The sequence below is a fragment of the Astyanax mexicanus genome, chromosome 24, assembly GCF_023375975.1.
Source record: "Astyanax mexicanus isolate ESR-SI-001 chromosome 24, AstMex3_surface, whole genome shotgun sequence".
In the NCBI taxonomy this organism is placed as follows: Eukaryota; Metazoa; Chordata; class Actinopteri; order Characiformes; family Acestrorhamphidae; genus Astyanax; species Astyanax mexicanus.
In genome coordinates, this window is record NC_064431.1 from 26,300,756 (window position 1) to 26,320,920 (window position 20,165).

The following is a 20,165-nucleotide window of genomic DNA, read 5'->3' on the forward strand; positions in this document are numbered from 1 at the left end:
TTTTTTATTTGATTTTGTTAGAGACATTAAAAACTGGGCCTCAGACTACATTCCACTTCCTTTTTTCCGTAGAGAGCGAAAGACAGCAGTCAGCCAACTAGGACATACATCACTACTGACACAAGCACTCGCCACTGAAACAGCAGCCAATGCAGGACACGCAGCCTAGCAACAACAAAGTCCTGTAGCCTAGCGCTCCTCTTCTTTAAGATATCTCAGCAACAAAGATGCACCGAATTTAAATTATACAAATTTTTGATCCCAGCAGACAAACCAACTAATAAGAAATCATTTTAGAAATGAATTCTGTTCAAAAAATGCCATTCTAATCATACATTTACCTCAGCACTGGTACTCCAATCATGAATTTACCTCAGTTGTGCTATTCTAACCATAAACTTACATAAGCAGTGCAACTTTATCCAGACATTATCCTCAGCAGTTCTATCCAAATCATGAATGTACTTAAACAGTGCTATCCTAATCAGAAATTAACCTCAACAGTTCTATCATAATCAAGAATTTACTTCAACTATGCTATTCTAATCAGAATTTTACCTCAGAAGTGCTATTTTATTCATATGTATATTTTACCAGAGCAGTTTTAAATCATACAAATCACCTTATCAGAATCTTGGCAGTGCTAATGTTATCATAAATTTACCTCAGCAGTGCTATCCTAATCATACATTTACCTCAGCACTGCTACTATAATAATGAATGTACCTCAGCTCTGCTACTCTAATAATGAATTTACCTCAGCTATGCTATTCTAACCACAAACTGACTTAAGCAGGGCAAGTTTAGCCAAAAAAAAGCCCCTCAGCAGTTCTATCCTAATCAAGAATTTACTTCAATAGTGGTATTCTAATCAGAAATTAACCTCAGCAGTTCTATCCTAATCATGAATTTACTTCAATAGTGGTATTCTAATCAGAAATTAACCTCAGCAGTTCTATCCTAATCATGTATTTACCTCAACAGCGCTATTCTGATCATAAATTTACCTCAGCAGTGCTCTATTATTAATACGTTTATTTCACAAAAGCAACTTTAATCATACAATTACTTCATCAGAAACTCAGCAGTGCTAATGTATCATACATTTACCTCAGTGGAGTGCTATTCTAATCATAAACAGGGAGTGGGGGGCTGCTGCCACTGCTGAAGAAAATACTTAAAGACGTTAAAGCAAAAATTGCAAAAACTATGATTAAGTAAATGAGTCATTGTTTAGTAGAAATATAAAGTATTTAAATGTTTAGTCTGTTCAAACTTTCAGTGGCAAAATATTTGGTGAATCTACAGAATCCTTCTGTTTGTCTTTTCCGCTTAGGAACGCTTTGTATTTGCTAGCGACGTTTGTTGTCAGCTCTGCTAAAATTAAACACTCTTTAAGGTAAGTCGAAATTAATTAGAGCCTGGAAAATTAAAATGCTAATTAGAAGAGAGGTAGACTATTGTTTTTCCTGGCCGTACTTTTTTTTAGCTGTAAATCCGATCAGCCTAAATTTCCTATCTATAGGTGAAGAAACTAAAAAAAAATCAGCACATAGAAAATAAAGCAGGGCCTAAGACAGGCCTTTGCTGGACACCAAATATTGCTAATTGCTAATAGTTTGAACTGTATTCCACATGCATGCTATTAAAGTGATGCTATGAAAGTTTTGGGGATTAATAGACCTCTCTGGTAAGAATGCGTATTTGCATAGAGCATGTGGAAGAGTACTTTAATGTAAGTTAATATTATTAAATTGCTGTGTTTAAAATTCTGTGCTTCTGAGCACATTTTTGCTTTAATTTGAAATACTGTTAAAATAAAATGCAGACATCAATTACATCTAACCAACCTACCAGATATATACAGCTCTAGAAAAGTAGCATAAAGTTATCCAAAAGCAGTGTGTAAGACTGGTGGAGAACATGCCAAGAAATGCAATGCATGAAAACTGTGATTAAAATCAGGGTTATTCCATCAAATATTGATTTCTGAACTCTTAAAATTTTATGAATATGAACTTGTTTTTTTTTCTTTGCATTATTTGAGGTCTGAAAGCTCTGCATCTTTTTTGTTATTTCAGCCATTTCTCTTTAGACATTTTCTGCAAATAAATGCTCTAAATAACAACATTTTTGTTTTGAATTTGGGAGAAATATTGTCTGTAGTTTATAGAATAAAACAGCAATGTTCATTTTACTCAAACATAAACCTATAAATAGCAAAATCAGAGAAACTGATTCAGAAACTGAAGTGGTCTTTTAATTTTTGAAAGCTTGTCTCCTCCCAACTCAGGAATACTGCGGCTTTCAAAAATCTTGTGGACTGCTGCTTTAATATAAGCACTCCTTGATTAGTTTGCAATCTGATACAATATTTAATATTAATATTGGTCTCATATACAGTGGCACTATGCAATTTTTTAATATAATCACTTTGAATTGACTCAATTAGATTATTAAGATTATAAACCAATTATTTGTGTTTACTAATGCTGACATCTTATCTAGAGATTTTTTTTTTTATTCTATTCTTTACGGATTAGCTTCTCAAAAAAAATGAGACGGCTAATTAGAAGTGAGGAGGACTATGTTTTGTGGCCTTTCGTTTAGCTGTTAATCCCAGTGTCCTACATTTCCTCTCCTTCAGTGAGTAGACAAAAATAAAATAGCCTGAAGAATCCCTCACGGCCTGAGCTTTGTATTGTCTCTGGGTAGAAGTGCAGACGCTAGCGCTCGGACTGCGCAGCGAGAGGAATAATTAATGGCTTGCTAATAACATGCTGCGCACTCGCTGTTCTCATATCCCAGCAACTTCCACGCATCCATCTGCCCTCTTGTCACGACGGCTGTGCTCTCATTGGTCAAAATCAGCAGGAAATGGCAGCAATTTAATAGCAGGGGTGGCATGGTGTGAACTAGGGCCTTTTGGAATGTTAAGAACTGTTCTGAACAGATTCATCAAGAGCTCATATCCTTCATCGTTTTCTTTTTTTAACCCCCATGCGGTCTACTCATAATGATTTGGTGTAGCTAAATTGCCATTTTCCGTACATTTAGATCCTTTAAACTTAAATCATTTAAATGTCTTTTCCTCACTTCATTAAACAAAATAATTTAGCCATAAAACTAATACCATCATCCTAAAATATAATGTAGCCCCCCTTTGCTTTGCCAAAACAGTTGTGACCTGTTGAAAAATGATCTCCACAAGATCTTCAAAGGGGACTGTAGTATCTGGTACCATAAAAATAATTTTAATATTAATTAATTTAAATTTTTCAAATATTAATATTACCAGCCTTCACATTTCTCCTCATTTTTAGAGACAACCATGTAGCATACAGTGCAAAAACTTGCACAAATATGTCTATTAAACATGATTTAACACCTCTCAATGTGATTTAGGTTCAGAATAAGAACTAAGGGCATTTTCACAACTGTAGTTCATTTCTCTGGTTCAGATCAGTTGACAAGTTTGTTTCCTTGAAGCGTTTATCTCTCTGTTTGGTTTGGTTTCACACAGGCATAAACCTAAAGCAACCTTTCTTGCTCCTGCAAGAAGCAAGAAAGGTTGCTTTAGGTTTATGCCTGTAAGATTCTGTGTTCCAGCCTGTATATATGCGCAGTGAATGCTGCACAGTAGCATGTGTAAACAGCATGGAGCAGCAGAGACAGCGTTTGTTCATAGCTGTGGTAACTGGCGTTATCTGGCTAATATATCAGATTAAACTGTGCCTTATCAGCAGTTTAGCTCAAATTAAAAGAGTATATTTGATAGCTGGGTTGGATCGAGACCGGATTACATTCTCACCAAACAAAGCAAACCTGAATGTGATTACTGTTTTCACACCTGCTCATTTGAAACCACACTAAGGCTACAAACAAACTACAGCCAATTTTAACCGGACCAAACAGTACTGGTGTCAAAACGGCCTTAAAACTACACAGATTGCATTGCTAATGCTAACCAGAGCTTCCAATACCTGTTAGCTACATTTGCTTCACAGCTTCAGTAATAGGCTGAATAAAATAATACTAGCATTTCATTTGAACTCAGATGTTGAACATTCGTAGTTCCATCTAGGTATCTCAACTTCCCAGAAGTTCAGAATTAATAATGGCTGCACCGCATATCAACAGTAGTAAAATCATTTTGTTTGCAAACTATAATAACTTGGGACATTGACAATGATAAAATGCTAACCTGATGCATGACAAAAGAATTCCTTCACCAGGCTAGCAATTTAGCATTGTCAAGGGTTAGCATTTTTAGAACTGTCCCTCGTTATCATCGTTAGCAATTTATTTTACTGGATTCAAACCAGCAAACCAGTTGTGGTAAACTTCACAGTCTTATGCTAACAGTTTTTTTTGGAAATAGTTTGAAATAGTACACACTCATCTGTTAATCCCTAGCTCTGACATTTGACGTAAACGGAATGTAGCACTGAGCACACAGTTAGCACAATGCTAATTAGGGTTTACACCAGGGGTGTCCAAACTTTTTTTGTTGGGGGCCAGAAGGAGAAATATATTTGAAGTCACGGGCCACAGACTCTGTAATAAATCAAATAATGAAATATACCACTTTAAAGAATACATTTTCATGATTACTTTCATTTACACACCATTTTACTTGACTTACTATCTTTATCTTTGACAGTGTTGTGTAAACTAAGATTTTTCAAATTGATGTTTAATTTCATGATGTCTCTTAATATTAAACTCCTTAATTACGGCAACTTTTAGACTCATTTGCTCTTTTTCTGAGCTAGAAATGCACACCCTCTCCGCTTTTAGACTCTTTGGCCTGTTTTCTGCACTAGAAACGCGCACTCTCTCCGCTTTTAGACTCTTTGACCCGTTTTCTGCGCTAGAAACGCGCACTCTCTCCGCTTTTAGACTCTTTGGCCCGTTTTTCTGCACTAGAAATGCACACCCTCTCCGCTTTTAGACTCTTTGGCCGTTTTTGTGCTAAAAATACGCACTCTCTCCACTTTAAGACTCTTTGGCCTGTTTTCTGCGCTAGAAATGCGCACCCTCTCCGCTTTTAGACTCTTTGGCCTGTTTTTCTGCACTAGAAATGCGCACCCTCTCCGCTTTTAGACTCTTTGGCCCGTTTTTCTGCGCTAAAACTTCACTCTCGCCGCTTTTAGACTCTTTGGCCCGTTTCTGACACCTAGCTTTTAAACTTTGAATCTCACATTATAAAAACATGCTTAACAGCGGGCCAACTTTCATTCTATTTCTAAAATACCTCGCGGGCCTCTCCAAAAAAGGAAACGGGCCGCAAATGGCCGGCGGGCCGTAGTTTGGACACCCCTGGTTTACACTATTTGTTAGCTACATCTGCCTCAGTGCTCAGAGCTTCAAGGCTGAACTAAATCAGCAGACCTCAGACACTTGTCTTGGCTATATTGGAGGTTAGAGAGATTTATGGACATTTGATTTTCTCATCAAAATACTTCTTTTAAACATGTTTAATAAAAGGCCATGTCTTTTTTTTTTTTTTTTTTTTTTTTTTACCATTTTACATGAACTACAAATTGGTCTCATTATGCTGCAGTAAATCTTTTATAGCCCACAGTGAATTCCACATCAACTGATACTGGTTTTTTACGGCTGGTTGGAGAGCGCTGTAGAAAAAAAAAAAAATTCATTGACCAGTCAAACCTTGGCTGACCTCTGCGGACACTAAATGGAGACGGCAGAAAGGGCTTATTGGTTATTGACCTGCTTTGCTGCTCCAGTAATAAGGCCGGCTTTCAGTTCATGAAGAAAATGAAACTCGTACCTATGAATGATTTAACTGGCCAATAAAGAGAGCGAGCCGCTCGCAGCGCTGTAATAAAGCCAGCGCGAGGATACTCTGAAGCCAGGCTCTTGTATGAAAAGAACAGGCCGGGAACATTGTAAAGAGACGTGCTTTCAAGGACGTTTGATTTCAAAACAAATTCAAGCTTTTAAACTGGGTCTGAACTCAAGTTCAGCAGCCGCTCGTTCCTCACGCTTGTTTAAGTGAGAGCCATAAAGCTAAAATAAAGCCTCCTGCTATAGAGTGTGTAGAGAGGCAGCATGTTACAGTAAAAAAAAAAGGGGGTCCATAAAAAAAAACAAAAAAAACTGCCCTTACTAAAGAGAATTTTATTTGGTATAAAAAAAAAACATTTGTTCAAAAAGGTACAAATCACTCCAAAGTATATACATCCATATATGGAAAATAGGCTGCAAAAACACTGAATTTTTGTTGCTGTACTTATACAGCTCTGGAAAAATTTAAAATACCACTCCAGTTTCTGAATCAGTTTCTCTGATTTTGCTATTTATAGGTATATGTTTAAGTAAAATGAACATTGTTGTTTTATTCTATAAACTACAAACAACTTTCAAATTTCTCCCAAATTCCAAATAAAAATATTGTCATTCAGACCTCAAATAATGCAGAAAAAAAAAGTTCATATTCATAAAGTTTTAAAAGTTCAGAAATCAATATTTGGTGGAATAACCCTGGTTTTTAATCACAGTTTTCACACTGCTTTTGGATCATTTTATGCTATTCACTCCTGGTGCGAAAATTCAAGCAGCTCAGTTTGGTTTGATGGTTTGTGATCATCCATCTTCCTCTTGATTATATATACAAAAGCCTAGACGAGCCTAGACGTCTTTGTATTAAACATACATAAAGAGTAGCCAATCAGAGTAGTCTTTTTTTACATATTCCGGTCTTAAGGGAACAGTAACAAAACAATTAACCCATCTAAACCATGGCTGTTTTATCTGACAGAATGAAGCTACTGTAGCTAAGGCTGTTTTTTGTAATCTATGTCAAATAAAATACTAGGCCTGCATGATATGAACGAAAGACAGCCTGGGCAGCTCAAGCTGGTCAAGCTGGTTCAACTGGTTAATCGATTTGCTACAAGAATGAACAACCTAACCAAGATATTCAAAATATATATATACTGTGCAGGTAAAGAGCTGCTAAACCAACTAGCTTAGCAGTATTTGGTATGTTGTCACCTGGATAACAACCTGATTTCTCGAAGACCTAGATCATCAAAGACCAGCACAGACCATTGGAAAGACCAACATCACCATGTTGGTTGACCTGCATGAATAAGCTGATTGACCAGCATGACCAAAAAGAGCTGGTAAGCAAGCTTACCACAGTTTACAAGGATCAATCCCTATATAAAGTGTGTGTTAGAACAAGCCAAGAGTATGTGTGTCCTCTGTATGTCAGTACCTGTTCAGGTTTGAGGCCGGGAGGCACCCAGGCGTACTCCTCCAGAGCGCAGCCCGAGTCATCGTCAGACGTGGAGTTCCTCTGAAAGTCGTACATCAGCTTGGTCACGGTCTTCTCCATCTCCAGAGGCATGACCGTCACAACATGATCCTCACGAGGACACTTACAGTGCAGACAGATCTTTCTAAAAGAAACAGAGAGAGAGAGAGAGAAAGAAAACACTTAAGAGTTTGTTCCACCACCGATGAGCCGAATCAAGCGCAGTGGACAACATTTAACTACAAGTCTGATGGACGTCTAATAAAACGTCTAATCTGAAATGGGTCCAGAGCCAACTGAGTGCATGCATGTATGAACTGAGCAGACGCTCTTTATCCAGAGCTACTATTAGAAGCACCTCCCAAAAAGGACTGAAGGTCACTCAAAAAGTCCAGTAGGATTTGGTGAGTTTCTTACTTAAAAACATACTTAAAATAAAATTACGAGGACTTCCCACAACCCTTTGTAACACAGTACTTTAAGTAGCCATTCGCAACTTTAAGAATATTCTTACCCATTCATAACCCAAATAAGTACTTCTTAATTTTGAGTTTACAAGATGGCAGCAACTATTGGTAGCATGTTCTTTATCTTTCATGGTCACTTTTAGATTCAGTTGGACAAACATGGAACGTGGACCACAGATTGTTTGCACATTCAAGTGAGATTAATGAATGGTTTACCCCCAAAAGACAATGAGGCAAGTCGTTCCTTTGAAGATTCTTGAGCCATGTTTGGATGATCTCGAGGTCTGCTAAAGATTAAATGGACGTTTACTTATTTTTAATTTTTTTTTACATCATTTATTTTAATTATATACCATTTTCCCCAATCTGGAAGGCCTATTACCCAATAATAAACGTCCCTATCAATAGTAATGCCCCAACACTAAGATTAATGTGAGGGAGAGAGCGTCATCTACCAATCCAGAGCTCTCTCGGAGTCCGGCTGCTGAAGCCAAGCAGAATGATCCAGGATTCAAACCAGTTAACTGTAGATCAATATACATTAAAATAATTACAGTGATGTGTGAAATATTTACAGCTGGTTCTTGTGTAACATCAAAAGATAGGCATGTTCTAAACCAACAGCTGCAAGACACACTGAAGAGTTAACAGTACTTTTCCAGCTCGGGTTGTCACGGTAATGTGTTTGAGAACCCTGCGACCAACAGGGCGAATGTTCAACTCCTGGAGACGTGCTATTAATGCTGACTCACCGCTAAAACGACTCAAACATGACTCATCAGACTCATCTTTTCATCCAATAGATAACTCATAAAAGCCGAAGCTCAGCTGAGGAAGAGTAATTTTTCACCTTTTTTCAGTCTTTTACCTCTTATGGAACAGCTGGCCAGGCTGGAATGCATGCACTACATACAGTATACACTCATCGTTAAAGAAAATATAATAAAAATAGTTGCAGCCAAAAGTGTTGGGATGCAATGTTTTTGAGAATAAAAATAAAAGTTTTCAGGAACAATAAGCTAAAAATTGGATTGATATGAGCAACTCTTGGTCATATTTATTTAGCTGAACATACATAAGTAGTGTGTAACGCATGTGTGATACAACACGACAGACATCTCAGCATGTAGTAGAGTTGTAGAGGTTCCTAGTGGTGACCTGCGATATTCTAACCCAGGCAGCTGCAGATTGTTGATAGTGTGTCCAATAGCATCCAACACATTTTCAATCAATCAGTTATAGGTCTGGTGATGTAGTTAAAGCACGATATAGTATCTATTCACTGGTTTCAGGACCTTATTAAAGAGCCTCTAAACCCTAAACCATATATTTTCCATTTATAACTGAAATGTGTTCCTTTGAAGTAATTAAACATACCAGTCCTGCTTAATTTCTTTATAAACATTTTCTAACCTTTAAAAATGGTGTTATTATGGTAATTTCTGCCTCTGCAGTGCCCTCTCATGTTCAGCTATGCTATAGGTGTGGATGATGTTTCTGTGTGCTTTGGTACGCAGACACACTCACAATATGATTATTAATCAGACAACCAATAATACCACCCCCCTTGCTAACGTTCAACCATCTGCGTCTCACCGCTATCAGAGGCACACTACTGCTGCTGCAGCAGCTCAACCAATCAGCTCCCCCTCCTGCCCTGCCTCTAAACCCATACATCACCCAGTGCCCTTCCCAAACAACCCCTTTAAATTTTTTTATCCTTTTTCAAATTTGAGCTGAGGGTGGAGACAGCAAAAATATGGGGGTTTAGTGCTCCTTTAATGTAACATTAGAAATAAAGAACAGGGACCTATCAATGAGGAGTCACTCCATGAAAGTCTGGCATGACTACCCACTAAGTTTTATCTTTACCTTCAACCTTCCACATTGGTGGGGCATTGACAGATAATCATATTACAGAACTAGTATTTAAAAAATATATATTCTAATTTTTATCTCATTTTCTCCCCAATTTACAAGGCCAATTACGCAACCCACTCATTAGAACTTGCTATCACTAGTGATGCCCCAACACCAGAAGGGTGAAGACTAGCAAATGCCTCCTCCGATACATGTGAAGTCTTTTCCAACTCTTGCTGATTGGCAACATTGCAGAGTAGCATCACAGCGCGCTCGGAGGAACTTATATGGTGACTGATATGGGGAGAGAGCGCCGTCTACCCACCCAGAGAGAGCAAGGTCAATTGGCCGATGGCAAGCTGCATGACCGGGATTCGAACCAGCGATCTCCCGATCATAGTGGCAGCGCTTCACCCATTAGACCACTCTGAGCCATATTATAAAAAAAAAATAATTATGAAATTCCTTGATGTAACAATTATGCCTGCTATCCATTTGCCCAAACTGGTGTATATATCTTGGCTCATGTGAATGCCTTGATTCATCGGAATCAACTTACATCTGAGAGCATCATCTCAGGTGGGTCAGGATTCTCCCAGCACACCATGAAATTGGCTCGTTTACTTTCACATTTAATGGAATATTCCAGCCTTAATCTGCTGCATCTGTAGCTTAAGGTTGATTACCAGAGACAATAATTTCACAGTCTTTGGAAAAGAACAGAAAACATGATGACTCAAAGATGACACACTTACAGTACAATCTACCTGGCGGCTGCTCTTACATCAACATACATCAACACTGAGAAAACTAGACTGGGGTTCGCTCTCTTCATGACTAATGAGTTGATGGGAATTTATTTTTTCATAGTGCTGAATAGTTTTTTGGGTGGTATACTTAAGTCCCTAGCACAGCCAAAGGGTCAAAAATGACATATCTAGATGTATACACTCTTAAATAAATCTTAAAGGCAATGTAAGCCACTGCTTTGATGAACTATAAGAGACTGTATCCCAAACAATTGAACAATTGAATTTTTGCTACTGTTCCTGTAAGATTAAATATGTAAATAAGAACTATTGTAACTTGCAGTCCTGTACTGAGACTCCTAACTCCTATTAACATGAAAGTGCCAGTATGTTGACTTTGTATAAAGTGTTATTTTTTATTAGTTATTTATTTTGAATTTATTTGTGCTTTTGTAAGAAAAACCTTTACAACATACCATATTTTTTGCACCGTAAGGCACAATGGATTATAAGGTGCATTTTATGCAACACTTGTAACTAGTAGTAGGAACAGGGGTGTCGCCATGTTTTACTTCTAAATTCAGCAGGTCTTGCTGCTGGTGTCCTGGTAAGCCAGGGTAATATTAGCTAGCGGTTCGTCCCACATAGCTTGTTTTAACACAGTAAACACGCAGGCTACAGTCCGATATACTTACTTCTAAACGGTCAAAGAACTAGCACTTAGCACAGTTAGTGGCTAATGCTAACAGCATTTAACAGCAGGCTAAATGTCGATAATACTCACCTCTGAACGGTGAAAGCTGTGGTTAGCAGCTAATGCTAATACTGCTGGAGAACTAAACTGAAACTCCTGTATAATGCTATACTTCAGCGGAGTGGCTTTACTGCTTCTTAATACCTGACTGGTAAAATTCATACATAAAGTACAACGGATTATAAGGCGCACTGATGATTCTTGGGAAAATTAAAGGATTTTAGGTGCGCTTTATACTGCGAAAAATAGTACGTAATAATTACCAGTTTGATCGTTAAAATAGTGGCATGCAATAGTTTAAAATAATAAAAATATTGTTTACAGCAATTATTTATGGGCCTATATATTGTCCACACTAAATAGTTGAATGACTATATATATGAATACATGAATAAATATATGAATATATAAATACATTCAAATGTGTTGGTTCATTCCCACAAAGAGAGAGGGAAAAGAGAGAGAGAGAGAGAGACCCACATTCCAGCCCTCACTCTACCCCATTGTCAGTCAACATGGCCACATTTGGTTTCAGCATGGTGAGCCTTCAGATTCCAGCAAAAGCCCTTAACACATCCTGTCATCTGCAAACACACACACACACACTTACGTGCAAACACACACACACACACACACACACACACTAGCTAGTCAAACACTCCGAGTCTGGTTAGTCTCCAGCAGGGCAGCTTCAGCTTTGCCAAACCTCACTCTCTGTGCCTTCAGAGGCAGCTGGTCAGCTCTCCAGCCCCGCCCACCTCAGAGAGCGGATCAGAACACACTGGCCACTCACAGCCAATCCCATTAGCACCTCAGACACCGGACAGGCGGCCACCCGGCGGGGGCACAGGATGGCCTCAGCCTGGCGAGCTGAATCTCCGGCTTAAACACACACTTCGAGGACGGGCTGAGAACTGACCATGTGGATTCCAAATATTTGTGGACACCCCTTATAAAGAAGGCACCTGGATACTTCATGTTTGACCCACTGCTGAGACAGATGTGCAAATTCACACATACATGAAGCGAGTTTAGTTCTAGAGAAGAGAAGTACTGCCAATAGTAAAGGGGCGCTCTGGAGTAGATAAATTTGAACCTATTGGCACCACAACTAATACTAGGCACGTGCCGGCATTGAGCTGAATTTCATATAGGTGGCATTCAAAAGAAAGTCTCCACCTGGATTTAAGTAAGTAAATGATGTGGGGTTGGTTGGTGCTGCAGTTGGTCTGCAGGTCTAGGTTCAGCAACAGTATGTGCTGAAAGAATGAGGTCAGCTGACCTCAATACCTGAATATACTGAATATAGACCAGGTTATTCCATCAATGAAATCGTTTTTGTTCTTTCCTGATGGCACGGCCATATTCCAAGATGATAATGTCAGGATTCATGGTGCTGGAATTGTGAAAAAGTGAGCATGAGATCATCATTTTCACACATGGATTGAAAGAGAGTTCACCACAGAGTCTAGATATTAACCTCTTTGAGAATCTTTGGGATGTGCTGGATGGAGAAGAGAGGCTTTGTGCAGTGGTCAGACTCTACCATCATCAATGCTGCTGCAAGATCTTGGTGAAAAATTAATGCAACACTGGATCGAAATAATTCTTGTGACATTATAGAAGCTTATTAAAAAAAATGCCACAGTGAATGTGTGCCCCAATCAAAGCGGTAAAAAGGCGGTCCAACAATATATTAGAGAATGACGACTTTTTTTTGGGCCAGGCAGTGTAGAAACTGACCAATGAAAGTGATCAAAACTACTTTTTGCTAATCTTACAACACTTGGTGTGGCCTTGGCATAGCATATGTGTCTTTAAGGCAGGCTCTTAAGACTCCAGCAGTATGTGGACAGAACACATCAACCGTAGCTTAAACATAAACAACCTAAACAAACCAGAATATAGAACAACTTACAGTAACTTATAATACATCACTGTAATAATTTTCTTTACAATGATCCAAAGTTCATAGTATGCATTCTGTAAATGATTGCCAAAGTGAAGGCAGTGACTATTAACATATAGCCTACATACAGTGGTGCAAAGGTAGACCAGCTCGACACACTGCCCACTCATCGGAAAGAGCAGAAGCTCTGCACTGGTCTCCTGAGCGGGTGCTGGGCTGTTTTCGTCTAATTTAAGACACAGAGCCGTTCCTCCTGCAGCAGCTGCATCCTTGAGCAAGGACAAATCTGCAGGCTTCTCTTCAGCTTCAGCATGAGCTTAGACTGGAGAAACACCTCACCCAAACACGCCCACACTGTTAGTGATGAAGGAAAAAGCAAGCAGGTGATGCAGAACATAACAAGCCAACTCTTTCTTTATAAAAGGTCTTTAAACAAAAACTAGCGATTCTTGATGAGTGTTACTTTAGTATTGAATGAGGCAGTTATTCCTAGCATTGTTCAACAAATCAGTTATGAAAGCTGAAGTCAAAAGACAAAATACTTCAAGACCATGAGTGAAGTCTTGGTCTGGAATGGGCTCTCATTTGGACCAAGTCCAAATGAGAGAGAAAGAGACCCAATCAATATCAAGCTCATATAAGCAAAATGAGAGAAAAACCAAGACAAGACTGAGTCCAAACAAAGGCTAAGATTAATCAAGACTGTCTGAATAAACAAAAGCTAATTAACAAAGCCAAGTCAACACCAACTCCAACTGAGAGTGACACAAAGTCACAAAGAACAAGTCCAAATTAGCCCAGTCAAAATGAGAACTAAACAAATTACAATGAGTCCGACTTTGAGTGGGATCAAGTAAATACCAAGTCCAAAAGACCAAGTCAAAGCAAAGTTCAGACTAAGTGAGACTAAAAAAAATGTAAGGGGGAAAACATGACAAGAGCAAGTACAAGTAAGAGTAAGACTGCATCAAGACCTAGCTCAAATGACAGTGGGATACAAGGTAAGGCAGACCAAGTTCAAATGAGAGCCAAGGCAAGTCTCTGGACTTGGTCTGATGAGTCCAAATGAAGATCAGGCTAGACCAAGTCAACATCAAGTTCAAACGGGGCCAGACCAAGTCCTAACTGAGTTCAAAACGAGTCTAAATGAGCCCAAGGTGAGACTGAACAATAGTCGAGTCCAAATATCAGAAAGACTAAGACAAGGTCAATTCCAAAACAGAATAAGGGCAGCTGACACATATGGCATTTGGCTGAATCTCTTATCCAGAGCGTCTTACATTTACATTTAATTTATATTTAAGTTAGAAGCCTTGCCCAGAATCTCTGTTTGATGTAGCTCAAACATATAGAGGTTTTATTACAACACTAGTTTATATAGTGCTTTTTATAGCAGCTGTTATCATAAAGAGATCCGGGTGCGGGCAACAGATATCACAGAATATATAAGTCAGGGCTCATAAAGACTGAATGAACTGAATGCTCCCATATAATAGGACTATACCATATGCACAGTCTGAAATCGAAAAAAGATCTGGCTGGTTCTAATCGGCTGTTTACACCAAATGACTGGCCTCTATTTCAGTTCTTGCTTTGCATGAGCACCTCTAACATAAAAAAAACAGCACAGATGTGTAAATATATAGACAATATGTCACCCAGAACTAGCTGGAACAACTGTTACATTTCCAAAAGGCTGGTCCCTCTGATCAAGTTTGTGTGGTGGTTCAAATGATGTAGCGTAATTTTGGGATGGGAATATTGTGACAAACCTTGCCTCAGGGAAGCACAGCCTGCTCCCTCATCAAAACCCCAGGACTGGCTGTAATCACTAATGCATGCGTGATTAACAGGACAAGACACTCATAGGATTTGCAGATAGCGCCCGCTGTGCCTGCCTCAACAACAGGGATGATTCACAGAGCGAGAAAAGAGAAGAGCGAAGAAAGAAGAGAGAGAAAAGACAAAAGTGCGGTTTGGCCTTGGCCTTGCGATTCTGCTTTGTCTCGTCTAGGCTTAAAAATAACCTTAAGACCATGGGTGCATTGTTACTAATCTAAAGCCATGGCGAAATGAGAGAACTCAGCGAGGCTATAAATTCAGATGTAGATGGAACGGAGCAAAAATAAGAGCTTGGCCTCAGCTTTGGGAACGCTTTGAAAAGGCAAGGTTAGCCATTTCCAAGCACAGCCTGGACCAGCTGTGTAAAATAAACAGAAAAAAGTCGGCCCCGGGTGGGACGTTGTTGCTTAAGAAGTGTCTTCTCTTCCTCTCTAGTAGAGGATAGATTGCGGCACTCTCAAGGCCAGGGGGTTTCCTCAGTTGATTTAACGGGCTTGTGCATTTCCCAGGCCCAAATTTCCACATCAAGTGCCCGGAGCTCTGCTCTGTGCTTCACTCAGAATCTTCCAAACATGAAGTCAATTAAAAGGGACTGTGACCAGAAGCTGCGCATGCTGACTTCATTACGGACCCCACCAGCATGGACTGTGAGGGAGAGCTGGCATGGAATGGCCTTTAAAAAATGACCTCACCATTGCAGGGTATGCATAAAAACTCGGGGTGTCCCGCCCCCTCCGAACCCCTGGAGTTCCTCAGGAAGTGCGCAGTGCCTGCAAGGCTTCAAGATGGACCGTGATCCGCTTGATCGTGACGCGAGCCGGCACTTATTCACGTGCCGGATTGCCGGCTTAATCGTCGAGTTCTGAGGAGCATTCCGGCAACACCAGATGTGGAGTCCCCGGGAAGCCCACTGGCTGCCCAAAAGCCATCACCACACTGTCTCCGCCATCCCAGCTATCCTCTTTAACAATACCTCAAGGGAAGACACATGGGACACTGTCATGTTTAATACTAATCCCGTTTATTCAAAGCCATTAAAACAGGTTTGATGTGGTTTCCAAAAGATCTCGGCATCTTCGGGGCATCTCCGAAGAGGCTGGCAAGCTCTTCCAGAACATCACCCCAAATAAACTGAAGCTCTTTAAAAGGGCAATCCTCAGCCGAGGAGCTAAAGACAGCTGGCTGCCAGACATGGTCTATTGTTTCCTCTTAAAGTACATGGTGGAGACTCTCCAACATTCTTAACCTAGGTGCTAAATCCAGTTTCTCTTCCTGGCTGTTCTATCTACTGTACCTCCTGTAGGTGTCCAACTTAGACCCTAGCACGTTGCTAAAGTACCATGTGACACCACTACAGCCGGGAAAGGCTCTTTCTAGATTATAGATCATTACCAGACACCATGTGGGCTAGTTAGGATACAGGTGGGCATAGGCACTAACTGGGTTTGTACTGAGTTGGGCTTCCCAAATGGACCATGTAGAGTGTACTACCCAGATGGGAGCCATGTTAAACCCCTACTAGTCCTTTATCCAAACGTCCAATTTGGCACGTTATGAGTTATTGTAAGGACTTGATAGAGTGTTGTTAGTGACTACAGGATGTTTAATGACGATGATCAACACCCCTCTCTTCAGTCCTCCACCCCAACTGCCCATCCCTATTGTATTGGATGGGGCACCATTCATTTTTCATTATAAATGCTCCTCAACAGCTCAAAGCTGAATGGTGCTTTATGTCCTTCTAGCTAAAACACATGCCTGGCATTAGGCATGGTGCCAATAGGTTCATGTTTAGCCAATTCAATTCTCTTGGCAATATTTTTTTCTACGGGGACTAGACAGAAACTACTGGTACATCCCTAAAATTATGTTGAACCCCACATATGGATGTCAGCGATGAGCCCATCAGTGATGGGACCAGGAGGGCTTAAACATGGCCCATCTGTGTTAAACACTGCACATGGGGCGTAGATAGGGCTCATGTGGGATTAAGAAGGGGGTGTACCAATGGGGCCAATTTGAGATGCCCAACTGGGTTTCAGTGAAAACAAACTCAATGTATATATCCACTCAGGGCCAATGCCCACCTGGAGCCCAATAGCAAACATTCCACCCATGTGAGCTACACAAACATAAGGGGAGGGGGGAGGGTTATTGGCTTGGATAGATGGTTCTAGAACTGTACCATTTATTATTCAGTGGTTCATAAAAAAAGGTACATTAGGGAGCCAGAAATGGTCCATCGATATGACTGTCACTGCTCCAAAGCACCCCTTTTAGCACCTTCACTTTCAGAGTTCCTCATTATTTTCACAGTGAAGGCCCACTCAGTCCCTAAAGATCCACCCAGACTTGTAGGCCATCTGCAGAAATCTAGACTACACATCCAATGCCACGAACCAGTAGCAAAACAACCGATACAACAGCAGAGGCTCATTTCCCAAATCCGGGCTTGGAAACAGTTGGAGAGCAGCTCTGTTAACTGCTGTTAACTAAGCCTAAAGATCATCTCCACTCGGGCTTAATAATGAGGCTTATTATTAGCACCCAATTATGGTGCATGATGCAATATGTTCAAACGGGTGGGGATTACCGGGTGTGCCCACCTGCCACCATCCATCATAATTCCCTGAATATTCCCCCCCTGGGCACACAGGCACCTGTGCCCTGGCACTGATGTGAAAGCGAGCGAGAGCTTCATTCATTAGGCGGCATCAGACAGACGAGCACCGGCAATCTCTCCGCTTTCACCAACAAAGAATGGAAAAGCTTTCATTCACGGCCTTTAACCAGAAAGGATACAGGTTCTGAGTGGGATGAGAAATAGAGAGAGAAATAGAGATTTATAGGTTGGTAAATAAAAAAAAAGCCTTTTCAGATGTGTTGATTTATGCACCGTTTTGCTGGTGGAGATGGTTCTCAGTAAGCCGGTCTCCTGCCTACTCACAAGTGTCTGCTGATGGGTTTGGTTCATGTTCACTCTCTCTGTATAGAATTAAATAAATAAATGGAAACCTGCCAACGAATGAAGAATGAAGCAAAGGTTCTGAACCCAGCAGCCTTCAGAGATACATACACCGACCATCTGTACAAATCATCAGAAAACTCTCTACTGAGGCCAGGCAGCAGATCTGCACTTTACAACAACAGACTGAACTGAATACGAGGTTTTATTATAAATATGAGTTCACTGTTATCAGAAAACAGCAGATCAGCAGCAACCAAAAGTGAACAGTACAGTTACTGAACTGATCCCCAGTAACAGTAATCTACTCTCTTCTGAGAGAAAGAGAGAGAGAGAGAGAATCAAAAGAGAAAATGGGATGGCAAACAGACTGTTAGATAGAGAGCAAGCAAGAAAAAACAGAAGAGAGAGAGAAAGAGATGGATAAAACAGTAGAGGAGAGAGATAACAGGAGGGCAAGACAGAGACAGAAAAGATGACAGATAGATAGAAAAATGGCAAGAGGAAATTAAAGGGGCAGACAGAAGATAGAGAGACAGAAGATAGACAGAAAAAAGTCAGACTAGATAGATAGATAGATAGATAGATAGATAGACTGGGAGAGAGAGGGATAAGAGATAACGATAGACAGAAAGAGAGAATCAAAAGAGATATGGGAAGGCAGAACAGACTGCTAGATAGAGAGTAAAAAAAGAAGAGAGAGATAAAGGGATGGATAAATAAAACAGAGTAGAAGAGAGAGACAACAGGATTGCAAGACAGACAGAAAAGGAGATAGATAGATAGACAGATAGATAGATAGATAGATAGATAGATAGATAGATAGATAGATAGATAGATAGATAATCAAAGACAGTGAGGCTGAGCAGAGAGAGGAGAAAGGGAGAGATAGATGATCATCTATAAAAGAGAAATAAAATGTATAGATACACTAAAAGACAGAGAGAGAAACAGTTAGACTTTTCTAATCCACTCTCTGTAGCCACTCAGTCTTTCCTTTTCCTTCGTATTTTAATCCGCTGCTGTGACTCGACCCTCCTCCACACTCTGCGGCCGCCGGTCAGATCTCAGAACGAGTCTGAGGCCACCCTGCCCGGCTACCAGCGCCTCTCACACCCGCGGTCAGACCCAGCGAAAAGAGCCAGACCCAAAAACACTCAAAACACTCAAATGAGCTCAAAACGAACCTTTCAGAGATCATAAAAACACAATCTAGAGCTACGTAAAGCTTTTACATCTAGAACTGCGACACTAAATAACCGAATCAGGGTTATAAAGTGAGTCCGGATCAAAACAAAAAGCGGTCTGTTCACACTGGCGACTTACCGTTTATCGAGACCGCGGCTGAAGAAGATGATGGTAAACGATCCTGCGCTCCGTATCCAGCATTATATCAGCACATCCAGCGTTTTACCAGCAGCAGAGCAGCTCACACACAATCTCTCACACACGTACACGTACACACTCACACACACGTACACACACGCGCTCCCAGCCGCACAAGTTTAAAGCTCCCCTTTAACAACTTCTCCGGCGCTCGCTCCGCGTTCACAGCCTCCACCGGCCCCTCGCAGCCTAAAACAGGCCGAAACCCCCCGCCTTAAATCCTTCAATGCTTCGGCACATCTCTACGGTCACACTCTTTAGTCATTTCTCCTAAAATATCGCTTTAATCCTCCGTTTTCTGTCCGCTTCTCCCTCTATAATCTCCTCCTCCGTCCAGAACCGTCCCTCACTCTCTCCACTCCACACTGAGCGCCGAGCTGCGCGTGCAGAGCCAGCCTGGCCCGTCCGCCGCGCCGGCCAATCACAGCAGAGAATGCAAATGAGAGCGCAAAGAGCAGCCAATCAGCCTCCTCGTTTGGCAATCATTAAAAACTCAATTTTAGGATTATTAACGTGCAAATTAGTCCGATTCCCAGCGCAGCGTTTCTGTAAATGCAATTCTGTGCATGATCATATATACACATTTATAAATATATGATAATATACAGTATATATATAAGTCAAATAATTGGGCATACATTCTCATTCAATATATTTCCCCCTACATTGTAAATTAATACTGGAGTCATCCAGACTATGAAGGAACACATAAAGAATCATGTAGTCATTTAGGTGCTCTTTACTGGGGTGCTGTTAACTTGCTGTTTCTGAAGCTGGTAACTCTAATGAACTTAACCTGTACAACAGAGGTTGCAACTCTGGGTCTTCCTTTCCTAGGGTGGTCCTGATGTGAGCCCGTTTCATCATAAGATTTTTATGGTCTTTGAACATTACTCAAATAGGGCTATTCGCTGTATACCTCTTCACAACTTTACAACTGATGTTCCC

General features: G+C 40.4%; 2 protein-coding genes across 9 annotated transcripts in view; one reads left to right on the forward strand and one right to left on the reverse strand.

The window, feature by feature from the left end:
* The window catches only part of LOC103029679 (solute carrier family 2, facilitated glucose transporter member 9-like), a 1,095,244-nt gene that overhangs the window by 63,670 nt on the left and 1,011,409 nt on the right, over positions 1–20,165 (forward strand). The window lies entirely within an intron of this gene.
* Positions 1–20,165, reverse strand: part of prickle2b (prickle homolog 2b) — a 155,980-nt gene that overhangs the window by 29,631 nt on the left and 106,184 nt on the right. For 3 of the 4 annotated variants that reach the window (XM_007256437.4, XM_022682810.2, XM_022682811.2), the window contains one exon: positions 7,247–7,430. In XM_007256437.4, the coding sequence (XP_007256499.3) occupies positions 7,247–7,430 (184 nt within the window). Of the gene's footprint in view, positions 1–7,246; positions 7,431–19,157; positions 19,601–20,165 lie in introns of those variants that run through there. The other variant, XM_007256438.4, reaches the window with a different exon arrangement.